The sequence below is a fragment of the Diuraphis noxia genome, unplaced genomic scaffold, assembly GCF_037042655.1.
Source record: "Diuraphis noxia isolate RWA-SAM2 unplaced genomic scaffold, SU_Dnox_SAM2 contig0005, whole genome shotgun sequence".
Classification (NCBI taxonomy): Eukaryota; Metazoa; Arthropoda; class Insecta; order Hemiptera; family Aphididae; genus Diuraphis; species Diuraphis noxia.
This window is the reverse complement of record NW_028301715.1, coordinates 30,798,963-30,816,681: the sequence shown is the minus strand read 5'-3', so window position 1 is coordinate 30,816,681 and position 17,719 is coordinate 30,798,963. Positions and strand designations below refer to the sequence as shown.

Here is a 17,719-nt window from a genome sequence, read left to right as displayed (position 1 = left end):
GAAACTCTTGTTACCTATCTACTCTAAAACATGTAAAAATCTCCCATAAATTTACTGTTTTTCAATTTTTGATTTCATGTGGCTGGTTTTCTGCTATATTGCTTGAATACCTTAATAGTAAATTTAATATTTTAATGTATGTAATATATCTTACCTACCTATTTTCATATGTGAGGTATATGACATATGTGAAATAATATCAAATAATATGATCAACTCGAAGTTTTAAAACATGTGAGTACTAAACTACTAACGTTATTGTGTTATCTATTATGATTATTATAAACGAACCAAGTTTTAAAAAAATGAAGTGGTTCAACAAAAAAATAGTAATGGGAAAAAATATAATATAATTATATGGTTGGTCATAATATAATATATGTGATGAAACTAAAACGTACCAAAACGTATAATAAATAACTTTTTACCTAAAACATAATCCATTACATACTTGTTTAGTTAGGTATAAAGTATAGGTATACGAGAATGTTATTTAAAGTCATGAAAAGCAGCTCTTTTTTCACTCGTGCTTATAAAGATTTTCTCATTGGATATATTATATTTTCTCCAAACTATACGTCGAAACACAAACCATATAGATTATAGGTACTATAATGCTATTTTTCTATTGAATATGTATATATGTACCATGTACGTCGTTTGTATGTATATTGTGTATATAATTATACGATTCGTCGTATATGTCCTAAAAGCTATATTATATATTTAGGTGACCGTCCGCACCTGTGTAGTGTGTATATTTACATAGTATATTGTTGTAATAAATAATAAATGCATAAATGATTATCCTTAAAAATTAAAACACACCGTAATAACACAATACGATTATATACATGTACCGGGTCACTGGGTATATACCATACAGATAAAAGGTCGCTTTATTTTACTATTTCTTTCCATGACAGCATAATTTATTTTGATCTACTATCCACGTGTAAAAAGTGGTAATTTCTTTACTACTTACAGTGGATGTTGAATAATTTATGTGAGAAGCCGGAGCTACAATAGTATTAGGTGTACCAACCCGCATATAATAATATGTATAGTAGTTTATAATATTATAAAAAGCGAAGCGCTTTCTGAAAGTAACAAGGTGGGCCGTGTTAATGGATTTTTCTTGCAATTATATAATAGAGTGTAATACAAGAATATCAATTAAGAACTGCGCGGTAAACTTGTATAATTTTTAGATGTGTAGGTATATACATACCTATATATTATAAAATGTGCTACAATATCATAATGTAAAAGGTAGATACGTATTTTAAAATACAACACACGTGGCACGTGGTACTTAATTTGTAAGATTCATAATAAAATAGCAGTAAGATTTTTCGTCGAACATTCCAGTTTTGATATACACTGGCACGTTGCAAAACTGTCGACGAGTCTCCGCAATTCAAAAACGGACTGCGAAACGAACTTAAAAATATTAATAATTCACTATGTGACTTTTGACGGACGCCTAGTCGCGATGCCATGAAAATATTATAATATGATGTTACATGATAACGTTTAAAGTCATTCGCCGAGATTAATTTATGTTCATGGGTGACGGGTGTGGTTTTTACCAGAGACCACCGTTGGCGCCAATGGCACATATTACAGACACACAACGAACCGACTAAAGAATACAACGGTTTTTCTAAGTGGTTTCTTCGCGGCCGACCAGCATCTATCGACCTGCAATGTTTTATTTTATGATCTCATGTAGTTTTGGCCGTTTGGATTTCATCGTATTGCGATTATATATATGTCACATAGTTATATGTCCAATACCCTGGAGAGACGCGCTTATACGAATGTGTATATATATAGTCATAGAAGTACAATAGTATGAACATTTTTTTTCTGATTTGATTTTGTCTAGAAAAACAAAACATTAGTTTAACTCTAACGTCTCAGATGTACACTCGTATATGTCGATCGACGATAATATATCCGAAATATATCGGACGGGGACGAGTAGAATCACCGCTTCGGTCAAAAACGGAAATGAAAACGTGTCGAAACGATTACCCACCACGTCCCTCCATATTCATGGCTATTCTATATTACATTATATAATAAAGTTTTGCTGACGTTTTCACAAGTCTCACCTAAATATAGGGCACAAATATAAGGTGTCAACAACTAACAAGACGGTATGAAACCAAGCGTATATAGGTATATTGTATACACGTTGTTATTCTGTCTCGAGATTCTCTACCGGAAATGCGCGAGCGATCCAATCGATATATTCCATAAACGGAAGACGGTTTCTTCACCCTTGTTCTCGAGAACAACCTTGTGAGATACCCACAGGACACGGCGATGATTGAACGGTGATGGCACACATTCTACAGCTAGTGAATGGTTCGGAAACTTTGACTGACTAAAATGGTACGGCTGAAAAAATGCAAAAAGGTCGAATGAAAGAGTCGAGAATATAAGTGCGCGGTATACTATAGAAGTGGAGGTAAGGTAATCCAACTGCGTAACCGCACCCTCTCGTCTCACCGAATACAATTCGAGGACGTACCAATTTTTTATTTCACTACTTTTATCATGATAAAAAAAAACTATCTAATAACAATAAAGATGTTTATCTGCACAAAGTGCATAGCGCACGCACATCATCGATGTCTGTACATATTTCGACCGACAACTACTCATCTTGATAACGTGTGATGATAATAAAATACGTTTTAAAGCATTTTAAAGAGTTTTTTTTGCTTAAAACGTTTTACGCATATCTTAAAAAAACTCGTCTCACGATGACTTGTTTTTATTCACAACGATATCGTCTACTTATACTCTTAAGGTCTCTAACTATTTCGAAATATGGAGTGCAATGGCGTAGTAATGCACTCTCGTAGAATTTCAATATAAACAATAAACATATTTAAATTTTAATTCAACGGCCGCGACCCAACGTTACTATATAGGTACACTGCAGCTGTAGCCGTGAGTTTACGAGAGGGCTATATTAGATAGGTAGGCACCTACATTATGTTTTAGGAGAAAATTATCTCCTGCAACATTTCATTCTCAAAAGTCATTACATATACCGAGGATGGCAGAAAAAAAACGAAATAAACTATTACAGGCGAGCGACTGGCTCAATACCTATACTACATAGCTAGTCTATACAGTTATAGCTATCGCCGGTGCCCAAATAGTACCTACGCATATATATCAATCGATTATTGGGTATAACGACTTACGGTCGTCGCCGTAGTCGTCGTCGTGTTGTAATGTTCTCGTGGTCGGTGGGTTTCAATAACTCGTGAAAATAATAATATTATAATACCGGTACAACGCCTAAAGACAAATGTAATAAGTTATAACACACGTATATAATATTATGGTATAACCGAATGCTACGCCAGTTTAATACCAGAAATCACTATACCTATACTGGCTATACTACGTTATCATTGAACGACGCACGCTGCACCGCCTATGTTATAATAGAGCCGGAATCGTCGACGATAAATAATAGAAATATTCGTGTACGATGTGGATACACGCTGCATATGTAGGTATAATAATTATTCACGAAATTAAAATTAATAATTTTCGGTGGTATTTCATTTTTATTTTCATTTATTAAATATTAATTACACGGAGGATCACTTGTACGATCAAAAACCGCAATCGAAAAATATTTAAATATACGAATATAATAAAGGCATAAGGTTTATACTTATGTACAGCTGCACACAATACATGTCCTGCAGTTTCAATTATACAATGAGTGACAACTTGATTCATTAAATTATTTTTTATTCTTATTACATTTTTATTTTACACAGCACTGTTTTCGTATTTATATTTATGTAAATATCGTAACTGTAAGGTGACTAAATATTTCGTTATAAAACGTACCAAATACGACCATATACGATAAGATCGTAAAAATAATACCTAAGAAAAAACTTGTCATTTTCACGGGATACAAAATATTTTGAAAACACAAATATGTATGTAGGTAGCTCTAGTAATTTAATTGTAAATAGTCTGGAGTATCAACTTTTAAATTATTATAGTGGTAAATCTAATTTTGATTTTTGTTCTAACATTCTTGTTGAATTAACAAATATAGTAATGAGAATGCCTATCTGCTAAATTATTCTAATTTTCTTTTTTGTTTGATGATAGTTTTAATCATGTATTATTATAATATGTTATAATAATATAATGTATTATCTATTCTCATTACCTCTTTGGGGTGTTAAATTTAAATAAATAAATAAATAGTTAGATTAAAACACATTGATAAAATGTTACAAATGTGTTTAAAAAATTGATCACAAAAATAACTTTATTAATGTTTACGATTTTAATTCTGATGAGCTTAGTTGGTTAGAATACAGCGAAATTACGAGGTAATAACAACTATTGCAGTTTTAAAAGTAAAATTTAATTACCTAAATTGTTAATAATCTATCATGATGGTCTAACCTTAATTATTATTTACTATTATCTTACCTCTAATTTTCTTAAAATCAGTGGAAAGTAATTAAAACTAAAATGGTGCCTGACGAGATTTATTCATTACTTTTATTTAATAATTATTGTACTTCATATTCAGTCATATGAAACCTTGAAATCGGTTTGTGAATTGTGTTTGAGATACATATTACTTAGGCATACTGTGTAATCCAAAGCGTACCAAGTATTGTACATTATAAATGACAAGATTTTTTTTTCAGTAATACTTGATAAATCAACTTATACATAGGAGAATATAAAATATAGTTCTATACATATTTCCTTAGCTGCAGTTTGATGCTCCAAACATTGTTTAATATTATACATTAACTATATCATATTATATTATAATATATAAACATTTGTAAAAATGTTGATCTCAGTTCGGATTATACTTCAAGGGAAGAGATTCCGCAATTGTATGCTATAAATAAATACATGTATACTCTCAAAAACCACTAAGAGGTTGTGAACTGAATAAAAAAATCTAAATGAATCGTGATGAAATCTCGTCGTGATTTTTCATTACAATGAAAACATAATATCACTCGTTTTGTAGTTACATTTCAGTCGCTGCTATTCGACGAAAAAAATAAAATACCCCCATCAAATATATTGTAGGAAAACTGAGAGACTTCACATTGCTTTCAGTTTTGAATTTTTTTCGTAAACCATAATACCATATTATATGTATTATAATATCAACTATGTGTGACTCTTAACGTTCATCGCATCAACAATTCCCCGACCGTATTCGTTTTCACAATCATCGATAATTTTTAGAAAAACGTACGAACATGATATAATATTATATAATGTTACGAACATCATGATATGAATGATTATAACAATAATCATAATAATAAAAATATACTATAACGTCTTGTGAGTTGTGGGTGAAATGGTGACACACGTTTTTGAGTTATTATTTTCGTTTCTCGAACAACCGTCGCACGCGCGATGTATTGCCGTCGTCGAAGGAGAAAATAACAACAATAATCGATCAGTATAAAGAATTTAAGACGCGGACACGTCACTTACGGGTATATACTTATTTCTGTTTGCAGTCAATGGAGGGGGGAGGTAAATATTGTTGTAGCGGATGAGAGAAAACCGCAGTACATAAGAGCGGCGACGTCTACAGTCGACCAACGCGCCTACAAAATGCCTTTTTTTATTTATATATAGTTTTTTTCAGTTTATTTTTTTTCACTTCTCGTCTTGAAGTTTTCACTGACGATGTCATTTGCAATTCTTTAAACATAATAACAATAATATGTTATACTCTACGGCAGTATACATGCTTCTATACATTGCAATGGCCAATCGATTTTATTATACTACGACATTTTTATTTCCATTCGGTTTTCCGCGTACATGAATATATGACACAAACATATTATATTATATACAGGGCGATTTTTTTATCATGAACCACTCATTATTTCAAAAAGTATCAATGTTTTTGAAAATATTTTTTTACAAAGTTTCATGTTGTTAAAAAAACAACGTTTTTATAAAAAAATTATATTTTTTATCCTTATAATTTTTGAAGTTTTTTACTTTTTTGAATGGCAACCTAGAGTTTTAATTTCATATTCCAAAGCAGAATATTTTTCTAAGTATTTTGATACGTAAAAATCGAATTTTGGACGAGTAGTTTATGAGTTATAAGTATTTAAAGTTTAGATTGGCGGAGTGGAGTGGTACGGGGTTACCCCGCAAAATGTTTGTCCACTACTCCGCTTGTCTAAACTTTAAATACTTATAACTCATGAACTATTCTTCCAAAATTCGATTTTTACGTATCAAAATACTTAGAAAAATATTCTGCTTTGGAATATGAAATTAAAACTCTAGGTTGCCATTCAAAAAAGTAAAAAACTTAAAAAATTATAAGGATAAAAAATATTAAAAAATATAATTTTTTCATAAAAACGTTGTTTTTTTAACAATATGAAACTTTGTAAAAAAATATTTTAAAAAACATTGATACTTTTTGAAATAATGAGTGGTTCATGATAAAAAAATCACCCTGTATATATGTGTGTGTGTGCGACGTGTGCGTGTGTGTATTTTATAGGTATAGTTATTGACATGTCGGGTCGATCGAATCGTCTCCGCGCTGACAAAAATCGTATATATTATTGTATCAATCTGCGATGTGCCGATGTACATAATATATAATATGACTATTTAGACTTAATATATGTATATGAGAACATTGAGAACTCAAATAGATCTCTGCACCCACCCTAACTAATATATTTGTATTATATGTCGTCGACAATAATAATAAATAATAATAATAATAATATATAGTAAGACCGTAAACCGTCGTATACGGCGCATTGAACTTTAGTGGTCTCCGAACTTCCGAGTTTTCGACTATGTGCGTATCACGCATCTCTCTCTACAACCGTCTCATTCAATATTCAAGGATTGCATGTACATAATATATACATATTATGTGTATGAAATAGTAGTTCTATTACCGCATATGGTTCGTTTTTTATTATTTGCTTTTGAAACGAAATCAATTGTATTCGTTCGTTTGAACAAATACTACATTTGCATTTACTATATTGTGCGTACACGTCTTTACTTTGAAGTTATGGTACGGATAATACAATATAGGTATATAATCTGCACTGAAGCTATATTGGGCTACATATACTTACTCGTATAATAGTTTCACATTTTTTCGCTGTTTCTTGAAATTCCGAATAAACTTTTTTTATTTTAAATAATATTTGGTGGTGTGAGTTGGAAATTGAATTATATAATGATGGAAAAATAAATAAATACGAAATATTTTATATATGATAAAATGTATACAATGTATATACATGTTATATAGTATATATAGATTATAGGTAACTCATTTCGTTTTTTTTTTAAATTATTATATAACCGAAACTTGAACTTTTAAAAATATAATATAATATAATAGGTAGGTACAATATTTGTTATATATTTAGTGAAAAATAAATAAATAGGTAAACAGAGAGAATGTGTCATAATTATGATTTTTCAATACATCCCGTAGTAAAAATATATAAAAGTTACAAATTAAATCCTCCTTTCACCTACTTTGCTACCTTTAATTGCATAATGCTATATAAAAACATAATAATCTATTTGTGCATGTTATAATATATAGGTACACTATAAACATTGTACAAATAATTTTTAAAGAAAAAAATTTAGGAAATTGCTGTATATAAAACTTCCTCTTTGATAATATTTAAAGTTTTATTTGTTATAAAACAAATTACTTTTTTTATTGTTTGTTAAATCATTATACCATTCCATATAAATATATATATTTATTTAATCCAAGGGTTTAAATGCAATACTGAAAAACTTTTCAATCCGTACTGTGTATCATCGTTTAATTATAGTTTTTTGTTGATATTTTATCCTTTTCTTTGTCATTTTATTGGTATAGCCCAAGTAGAAAACTAGTAGACCTGTATCGTAATTTTTAGGATGAAAATAAGCTACCACACATATAAAAGTACCTTTTGATATGTGAGCTGACCTGTAAAGTAACGAGTTTTATAATTGTGTGGGCATTTTTTTATACAAACTTATTAACATTTATTTAAATTGTTTTTTTTTTTAAACATTTAGCAAGAACGCAAAGCCATAGTCGTTCTCAAGGGACCCGGCCAAGTGAGCGGTAACGTGACATTTATCCAGGCTAATCGTGGTGGCCCGGTCACGATAACTGGAGTGGTGTCTGGTCTTACTGAAGGACCGCATGGTTTCCACGTTCACGAGAAGGGAGACGTGACCAACGGATGTATATCCACCGGATCGCACTTCAACCCACAAGGGGTGAGTAACATATGAACGTTAAATCTGATAAAATAAAAATAACACAATATTGTTACTCGAACATAATACAAGTATACCTAATAGTTTAAAATATAACGTACCTACCTAACATTGCAGTGCCACTGTTGCAACTATATACACCGCACAATAATTAATTATTACCTATCATTTTGAATTACGAAAAACCAACTGGTCATGCTAAATGCTGATCTGCATTTTATATGTTTTGTATTTTATATTTTATTCTATAGAATCTTTACAAAGAATACAAAGTATACAAAATAAAAATTCATATTAATAACAATTACGATGCGCTCTGAATTGGGATAAATAAATGCGGTGTATAATAATTATCGCATAATTAACGAATCGAATGCGGCAGGTTTAAATTTAAACTAGCCGTAGTTTAATATGTATATACTTATACTGTGCAAAGCATAATAATTTTAATATTTAAGTTTATCTCTCCACGTATTTAACTTGAAAAAAACATTATTAAAACGTTTCAATAGACCTCTCCCGACGAGATATTCTGCGTTTGTATATTATGTTTTATAGTTCTTCGCGTACTTTTAATGGTGCGCGCGCTATTCAAGAGACACTGCCGCCGCAGCAGGTTTAGTATATAAGTATCTACAATAATAATAATATAATATAATCAATTGTATAGTCGTAAAATATACGCGACTGACGCACGGATCCAACGTGTATCCAAGAGCATAATTTATAAAAACCTCGGTTTACTTTACCATAAATTTGAGATTATTCAACGATGATGATTACAATATAGTATAATAATATTATATATTTATACAAGTTTTTATCATCATCGTCGTCATCATATTATAATTGTGCTCACTGCGATGGACCAAGTTTTAACCCGAGTATCGGTAAGACATTATTACTTATTAGACACACATTTAAAAACCGTCGTTGTATATGTGTATACTAAATTTAGTCGTTTTTGTGTGTACGTATAAAATAAATCAGAATGTAATACGTGTTTTAAAATAATACATCATAGGTATACCATCGTAATGGAGTTTTTTTTTATTTTACGATGTCATAAAAAGCGACTTTGAAGTTTGGAAGGTCCATTAAGAAATATTTGTCCCACATAAATCACCAAGATATTTAGCCCATTTAGATACAACTATGTTATTAACCAAAATGTTTATAATAAACTTCTGTATTAGTATCGTATTTCCGAAATCTTATCATGCCTATTCACATATTCAACCCAAATCACAAATTACGAGTAATTAATAAGCGATTACAATAGATTTTAATATTGTTATTTTTATATAAATTCAATTACGATTTAACACTTTTTTAAATAGTAAAATTTGATGTTTATAAAAATAGTCAATTTTAAATCAATTTCATACATAGGGAAAAGTAACTAGTAGAAAGAATGATTTACAAGTAAGGAAAACATAAATAACTTCCATATACTTATACGATGAAAATAAATAAAAATCCTTTTTCATGAAAACAAATTTTTTTTTTTAGTGTGATGACTAGTTATCATTACAATTGTTTTAATATTTTTTAATTTAAATCCAGTGATTTTTAGTGAAGATACATCAGTTAATTAATTACGAAACATAACTAAGCCAAATGTTTCCTAGAAAAGTTCATGCGTATGATTTATCATAATACTCTGTATTCAGCAATATAACTTAGATGTCAACACAAATAATTAGTAAACACTTTTCTAACTTTAAGCACATTTATAATAACATGTTTATTTTATATTCTTTGTATATAACCAACTATGATGTTATTATATAATAAACAGTATGAATAGCATGACCTCAGAACTTGTTTTGTGGATCGTATTTGAACTGTATTACAATGTTCACTAGACTGCAAAAAATTGTAACTTTCAAAAAATACGAGTGCGTACTTACTGACGCAAGTTATAACAGAATCAAGTAGCCTAATATATTATACAACTTCATACGACATAACAAAAAATATCGTAATTTCCGTATTGATACTAAATTAATCCTTTATTATAACGTACCGTTATTAATTAAACCGTTATTTTGTACAAACGATATTTATTATTTTTCATCGAATAAAGTCAAATTAATAACTGCAGTGGTGCAGATAAAAAATGCTCAAGAGTAATCATGAAAGAAAAACTGTGCCCAAAATTCGTTCGGTTCATTCGATAGATAACACGACACACATATCCACGCTATACGTGATTAATCGTCACAGGATCGCTCTCTTTCTCCTCTAAAAGGATTTTTCATCAGACACTTTTCCCGCGGTAAAAGCATTTCCGTGTGTGGACTGCGATAAATCGCCAATTCCAAATAAGAGTAGTGGTCTAGTATACATAATATATTAAATTATATCTACTATACCATACGCGCATGTTATTGCGTAGGCATATCGCTTACCCGTTTGACGTGAACGATTCAGTGGTGAAGATACATATTATAATTTTCGATCGTGTATAGAAAGGTGTGAATGATTGAATGAACACTTAGACAGTATATTATATAGGTACAAATGTCCGAAAAACTATATAAGTGTTTAGCATCAGTGCTATAATTTCTAAAATTCATTTTTATAATTCAAAGTCTAGCAGAGTGAAACATCGAATTAACTTTAATAGTAATTTTTAATGTAAATATGAGTGGATCTGCAGATTATCACGTCTCTCGCTTATATGTATGCACCTGGAGCGAGTTGACGATCGTGACTAAACTCAACGGTTGTCCCTGAGCCTTCTCGTCGCGTGGAGCGAGGAGGAAGACACGTCGCCGTCGTCGGTCCGCGTGGGAAGTATTCGTATTGAAGTGTTGTGAAAACGTTTTGTGCTTAACTAGCCATTGTTTGTCTACATTTTATTATATATATATATATATGAATTGTATAGTAGGATGATTGTCATTGCCACAAAGCGAACGATTTCAATTGTACAATGCCCGGCGTGTAGTGTGTGTGTGTGTGTGTAGTGCGGCGTGCGCGTTCTTCACGGGTCCGCGACGATGGCAGCGGTAGACCGATCACTGATAGACACACACACAATAATAATAATGATAATAATATAACGATAATAAGATATAATACAACTACACCAACAGTTAGTAGTCGTCACAGTGTCTATACAGTATAGTGTGTGTATGTATGTATTTATGTATGTATTTATGTATGTAGTACGTATATAATAGTGTCAAGAAACGTGCTTTAGTGATGAGAAACGACATAATAGAACCATTTGAAACAAATTGAAAATAACAATCTGTGTGGGCGTGGGAAAATCGGAGTAGTTTTCGATACGTTTAAACATTATTAAATACCAGTAGCGATAATAATATATTTTTCGTCACGTTACCGCACGCGACGCTTTACGGCTAAACGCAATATTGAATATTCTAATACTATTTTCTAGCAATAAATCGTGATAACTGGCATTTAGTAGACGCCATCTGACGTCTTAAGAATTGATGTCCATTAATTTGTAGCTCAACTACAAATCGTAGATCGTATACGGTATTATAAATCATAATTTAGACTTTCGAGTTTTTCACATCGAAAACAAATTTTGTTCACGAAAATTCTGCAGTCGTGTAGGATATACCCTAACGCGCTTCTATACATAATATTATTTTATATTTTTCGAGTTTAGTGCTTAGGACCAATATTAATATATTTATTTTTTTGTCGCACTTAATGTAGGTAAATATGGTATTAATTTCGTTAAACTTTTTTCTGCAATTTCTCTAGCCTAGTCGTCATCTTATTTTACGCGTATAGGCACTTATAATACAAATAGCAATATTTTGAAAAAAATAATCACCTTGCTTTACAGATGTTCATGTTTTTCATTATTTGGATAAATCTTTATCATCAAGTTGAATATTATCGGCTATTTTTAAATGTTTACAATCTTTTACGTTTAGTCATCTTAATTTTCTTTACGCCAATAACAAGCATTTCAATGGCCAGCACTAGACGCATTCTCATAAAATCATTGAAAAAACATAAAGAACCTATTGAAAAACAATGTCACATTTGTTAGCTGTCATTAAAGCAAATGTAATATACTCAGATTATATATTAGTCTCTACTCTCCGCAGCCCGTAAGTAGCTGAGACGGGTGACGTGATACTATGATAGATGGATTATAAATTTTAATATATAATAGTATACCTATCTACATTAAGGTAATAGCTAAGCGACTGGAGACAGCCTATATTTTTTAATTTTCAATCGTAAAACAAATCTGTGTGAATAAAAAAATACAGAACTGATATAAATGCACATATAGAGCATTTAAACTTCTCAGCTTATAATGATTATAACATAATATTTCATAAAATATATTACCAATCATTGTACCAATCATAGTGTAGATATATCGTATATATGTAATCTAAGAACTGTGATTACTGTAACAATTTTCAAATTTTCTCGAGAGAGAGATTATCAAATGTAAATTTTATGCTTCGCTCGAAATACCTAGTAATAATATGTATAAGTAGTATTTAGTACTATCAATTTCTTATAAGTTATACCTATCTTTTATTTTAAGACATCTATTTTATGTATTTATTTTTTAATATGATATATATTTACAATTTCAAAAGCAAATTTAGATTTTCACGGACGTTAAACTTATAAAAAGTACAATTATGAAATTTTCAACATGAACAGTAATCATAACTATGATGTATAAAAAAGGTATGCCAACATAAGACAAATAACGCATATAACTATATAAATATTAAGTAAGCCACTGACCAAGTATACGTAATAATGTGTATATATATGTTATATGTTTATATATAGGTAATAAGCAAGGATAGAACAAATTTTCTTAGGTAGGAGAGGAGGATCTGAATATCATAATAGGTGCAGGTAATTAAATTCACTGTAATTCTAGAAATGATGTTAAATTTCTTAGTTTATTCGTAATCCTATTGTGAGTATGTCGTTTGTGTGTAGCGGCGCTATACGTCATTGTCGGTAATTCGCGATTTCAGTGATGTTTGAATTAGTATATGGTTATATTCAAGCTTCATTTTAATTTTAGCTAGCAAGCATATTATTTGGGTTACACTCGATCATACTATTATACGGATTTACGTCTGGTTAAAGGTTATCAGTGATACCGCACGTGTATATAAAAGTATAACTTTAGATTGTGTTACAGTATGAATTATATTTTGTAGTTGTTTTTGATCGTTGAATGTGCGACCATCAACGTTCACAAATCAAAACCCCCTCCCTCCGTGAACCGTAAACACTTTTATTATTTCATAAGATCAAGTAAACGTTAAATAATCCTGTAATATATAATTTTCTCGTTGATCGTTGATGTATTTTAAATACCGACTGATTTATATTATATGTATATAATTTTTTATTTAAATCTTAATATGACGATATACTGAAATTTAATTTCAAATTTATTTTCTGTCATTGCTAGTATTATTAATATTTAGTTGTATTATAAATTATAATATAGACATATTGTCCTTTATGTATGTAGCGTGTCTATAATTATTTAAATCTAATTATTTTTAAATGAGCTATTCGTCATAGAGGTATACGATTCTTTTTCTAGAGTTTTGTTCCAATACTTAATAGGTACTATTTCCTCGTAGATATATATTATATATCATAAAATGGATATATATGCTACGTAATGTGTATTTTATTACTATATTACTTACATTACTATAACCGTTATACCTTATACACCAAAAATCATTATCTTTTGAAATGTGAGGACTGATGATGTGAGATAAAAGCTAGTGTGGTTAGTCTTATGAATATTTATTCAATATATAATTAGATATAGGTACTGAAATTAATTACATTTATATTCAAATACTAAATAATATATATACGCCAACTTACTACTTAGTTCAATATACATAATAATATGCTCGGCAACTCAACTAATCGAATTTTGATCTGTACACTGTAAACATCTAAATAGGATTTACAGGGCCATAGAAAAATCAATATATGCTTAAATCTATTATCTATATACAAAATATAAATATGGGATTTAAAATAAATTTTGCATCAAACTATTCATTTAATATTTTTAATTGTAAGTATATAATTTTCTTCATTTGGCATCACCTAAATTTTTTAAGTAGTAAAGCTAAGACCTTGCTTTGGATTTCATTACTCATATTATTCATTACAGCTTACGCAGATATTAATTTTTATAGATTATAAATTATTATGCCATCTATTAATAATGCCGACCAGAATTCGTATATTCATATACGTTTACAATTATACAACTGTATAAGCTTGATGACAAATTGTTATTTGTGATGATGACTTTTTGAACATTGAATAATCGCCTTCTTGAAAATATTAATCCTGAAATTAAATATTTAGTGGTTTAATAATAATTATAAGTTATAACATGAAACTCAAAAGTCATTAAGCAAATATGATTTTAAGTTAACTTTTAATTTTGAAAATCATTATCTCCACTTTAAATTTAAAGAACGTTAGAACCATATAGAAATATAACGAAAATTGTTCTTAAAATATAATCGTAAAAAACAGTGTACAAATGATACTAAAATCTCTAGTTCCCGTTCAGTAGAGCAAACAATTGAAACATAATCAGTCCTTTGAGAAACTCCCATAGTAATAATAATAACAATAATAACAAAATTTAATTTTTTTTTTTTATTATTATATACAATTTAAGACTATATATTAATATTGTTCATTGTAATAACGTAATTAATAACCTAGCTAGTGGTACAAATTTAAATTACCTACGTAATATGAAAGATAGAATTATTTTTTTTTAATCAAATATCAAATTATATTTATATTGTTGAAAGTAAACAATTTAAACACTTATTATAAAAATAAACATGGTTTTTAAAATGATTTTTTTTTATTCTAAGCTATTATTTCGTCGAGGTTTGTTTCATACTTTTTGTTGGTTTTCTTATAAAAGTATAAAATCAATTTAAAATATATAATATAAAATGTATGAGTGAAAATAAATAAAAATGATTGTTTTTTCTTTAAATTTAAACAATAACACTCAGTTCTTAAAAATATTACATTTATACATAAATAACATCATAATATATTAATATGTAAAATAAATAAATTTAATCAAAATAGTAATAGCCTACAGTTTATAGTTACATAAATTATGGTTATAAATCTTATGAAAGAAATTACTAATTACTAATTTCCTACTTTAATTCGCCTCATAAAATAGTAATAAATTGTCGGACTGAAAATGAAGTTAAACATATTAATACTACGGAAACATCGAATTTCCCAGTTCATCGTTATTTTTAACATAGAATATTTTATATATGATTGTAACTATATCTACAATTATTGAATTTATGACTATACATTTTTTTTTTTATTGAACATATTAACATCGACAGCAAAGGCCATTAGTTACACTTATTTATATATACAATGGTAAGTTATTTAATTAGGATAAAACATTTTTTTTTTTATATAAGATTGAACAATTTTTTTTTTCTTAAAAAATTAATTATGTCTAGGTTATTTTCATGAATAGGTCCGAGTGTGGAGTCAAGGTTGTATGATATCTTATATGTTCAGCTCGTTCTTGGTTGTAGATTATGCAGTCGGCTATTATGTGTTTTATTGTTAATGCAATACCACAAGTTTGACAAATAGGGGGTCCTCTTTTGCCATAAGGAAACCATGGGTGATTCTGGTGTGTCCTATGCGAAGTCGGTTAAGAACCGTCTCCACTTTCCGGGTGAGTTTTGGGTTCGTCCACCGGCGGATGCCTCTTTTAATTTCGTTTAATTTAGTGTTTTGTAAGTTCCAGAGTCTTTGCCATTTATTTATAGTATGTTCGTTTATGAATTTTTTTGAGTCAACATATGACATTTGGTTTATTAGTAAAGTTTCGTTGTTGTTAATGGCTATAGAGGCTTGTTCATCGGCTAATTCGACTATAAATTTATCTATTGATTGAATTGAATTTTTATTTAGTGTTATGGTGTACGAGGTTAGACGCACTACATTATAATGCACTCAACTATTTAATTTTTTCTCTACGATACTTCCAAGCCACTAACTTATTTCGATTCAAAAACGTCAAAATGTGCGTTCAACAAATCACTACCTATATGTTTTATATACCCAACCGACAATATAATATATAAATGCATTTTTCTTCTTTCCCGCCTCCTTGACTTCCGGGTCAAGATTAAAAGTTCTCGGGAGAGCCATGATATGTGTCAACTGTCACTCGTGTTTAATCATAGTGTTTATATTCTCTCACACAACATTAAACTTAACGATTCTCCTTTAGATCATGTTCTGCAAGTACAGTTGTTTTAAATCATGCAATATTTCAGCAACTTGTAGTAACTTCTATAAAAAAAGTCGCAAACTCTCAACCACACCCTTTACGCAAACAAAATAATATATTATGTACATTTTACGTATCTAATTTATATAATGTAAATACACACACACACACACACATATATATATACACTGCAGCCATAATGGTCAACAAGAAAATATTTGTGAATAGCATCGAAAAGTGTTACTAAGAGTAAAAAACAAATTTAATAGGTATAATATAGTACTATAGTAGTAGTAGTATAGTACTACTAGTATAGTTAATTATATACTTACAAAAATATTTAAATTATTTATGAGCCTAATGCAATGGAGTTGTACTAATGCGCGCCACGCAAAACGTTATTCCACAATATTATACAATTCACTCATCTAAACTTATACTTATTAGTTTATTACTTGCGTATATATTATGACGTAGGTATATTATATATATTATGTAGTATGCCTAATCAGCCGTACACGAGTTAGAACTTACAAAAAAACTAGAAAAAAAATTAAAAAGATTCTGCTTACGAATATAAAACTAAAAATGTATATTGTCATTATAACAAGTACAATCTCGTCAATTTTAATGCATAGAATGTCTTTTAAAATGTTAAATATTGATTTTAAGTATTTTCCTTAATGTTTACTACCTAGTATACATAAATGATAAATATACGCATTGTATTATAATAATTGTGATGTACATATTATAGGTAATCGTTTTTTATTAAGTTATTATTCATATTGTTTTAAACATCGCTGAACAAACATCTATTTTAGTACCTAATTAAGAACAATTATTACTTTTAAATTTTAATACAGATAATAGCTATTAGGACTTACTTCACACTAACTTGATAAAACAAATATAATTGTTTTTTATTTTAATTTTTGATTAACGGTTGCATAGCAAAAATGAATCTATATGTATTTAAAATTTAAATCAAATTATAGAAGAAATGTATATATAGTAATATATACAACTATTTTGTGTTAAATGCCCCAATGGACT

General features: G+C 29.1%; 1 protein-coding gene across 1 annotated transcript in view; it reads left to right on the top strand.

Annotated features, from left to right (window-relative positions):
• The window catches only part of LOC107165315 (Superoxide dismutase 3), an 83,797-nt gene that overhangs the window by 38,334 nt on the left and 27,744 nt on the right, over positions 1 to 17,719 (top strand). The window contains exon 3 of the mRNA XM_089229921.1: positions 8,134 to 8,340. Within this exon, the coding sequence (XP_089086047.1) occupies positions 8,134 to 8,340 (207 nt within the window). The remainder of the gene's footprint in view (positions 1 to 8,133; positions 8,341 to 17,719) is intronic.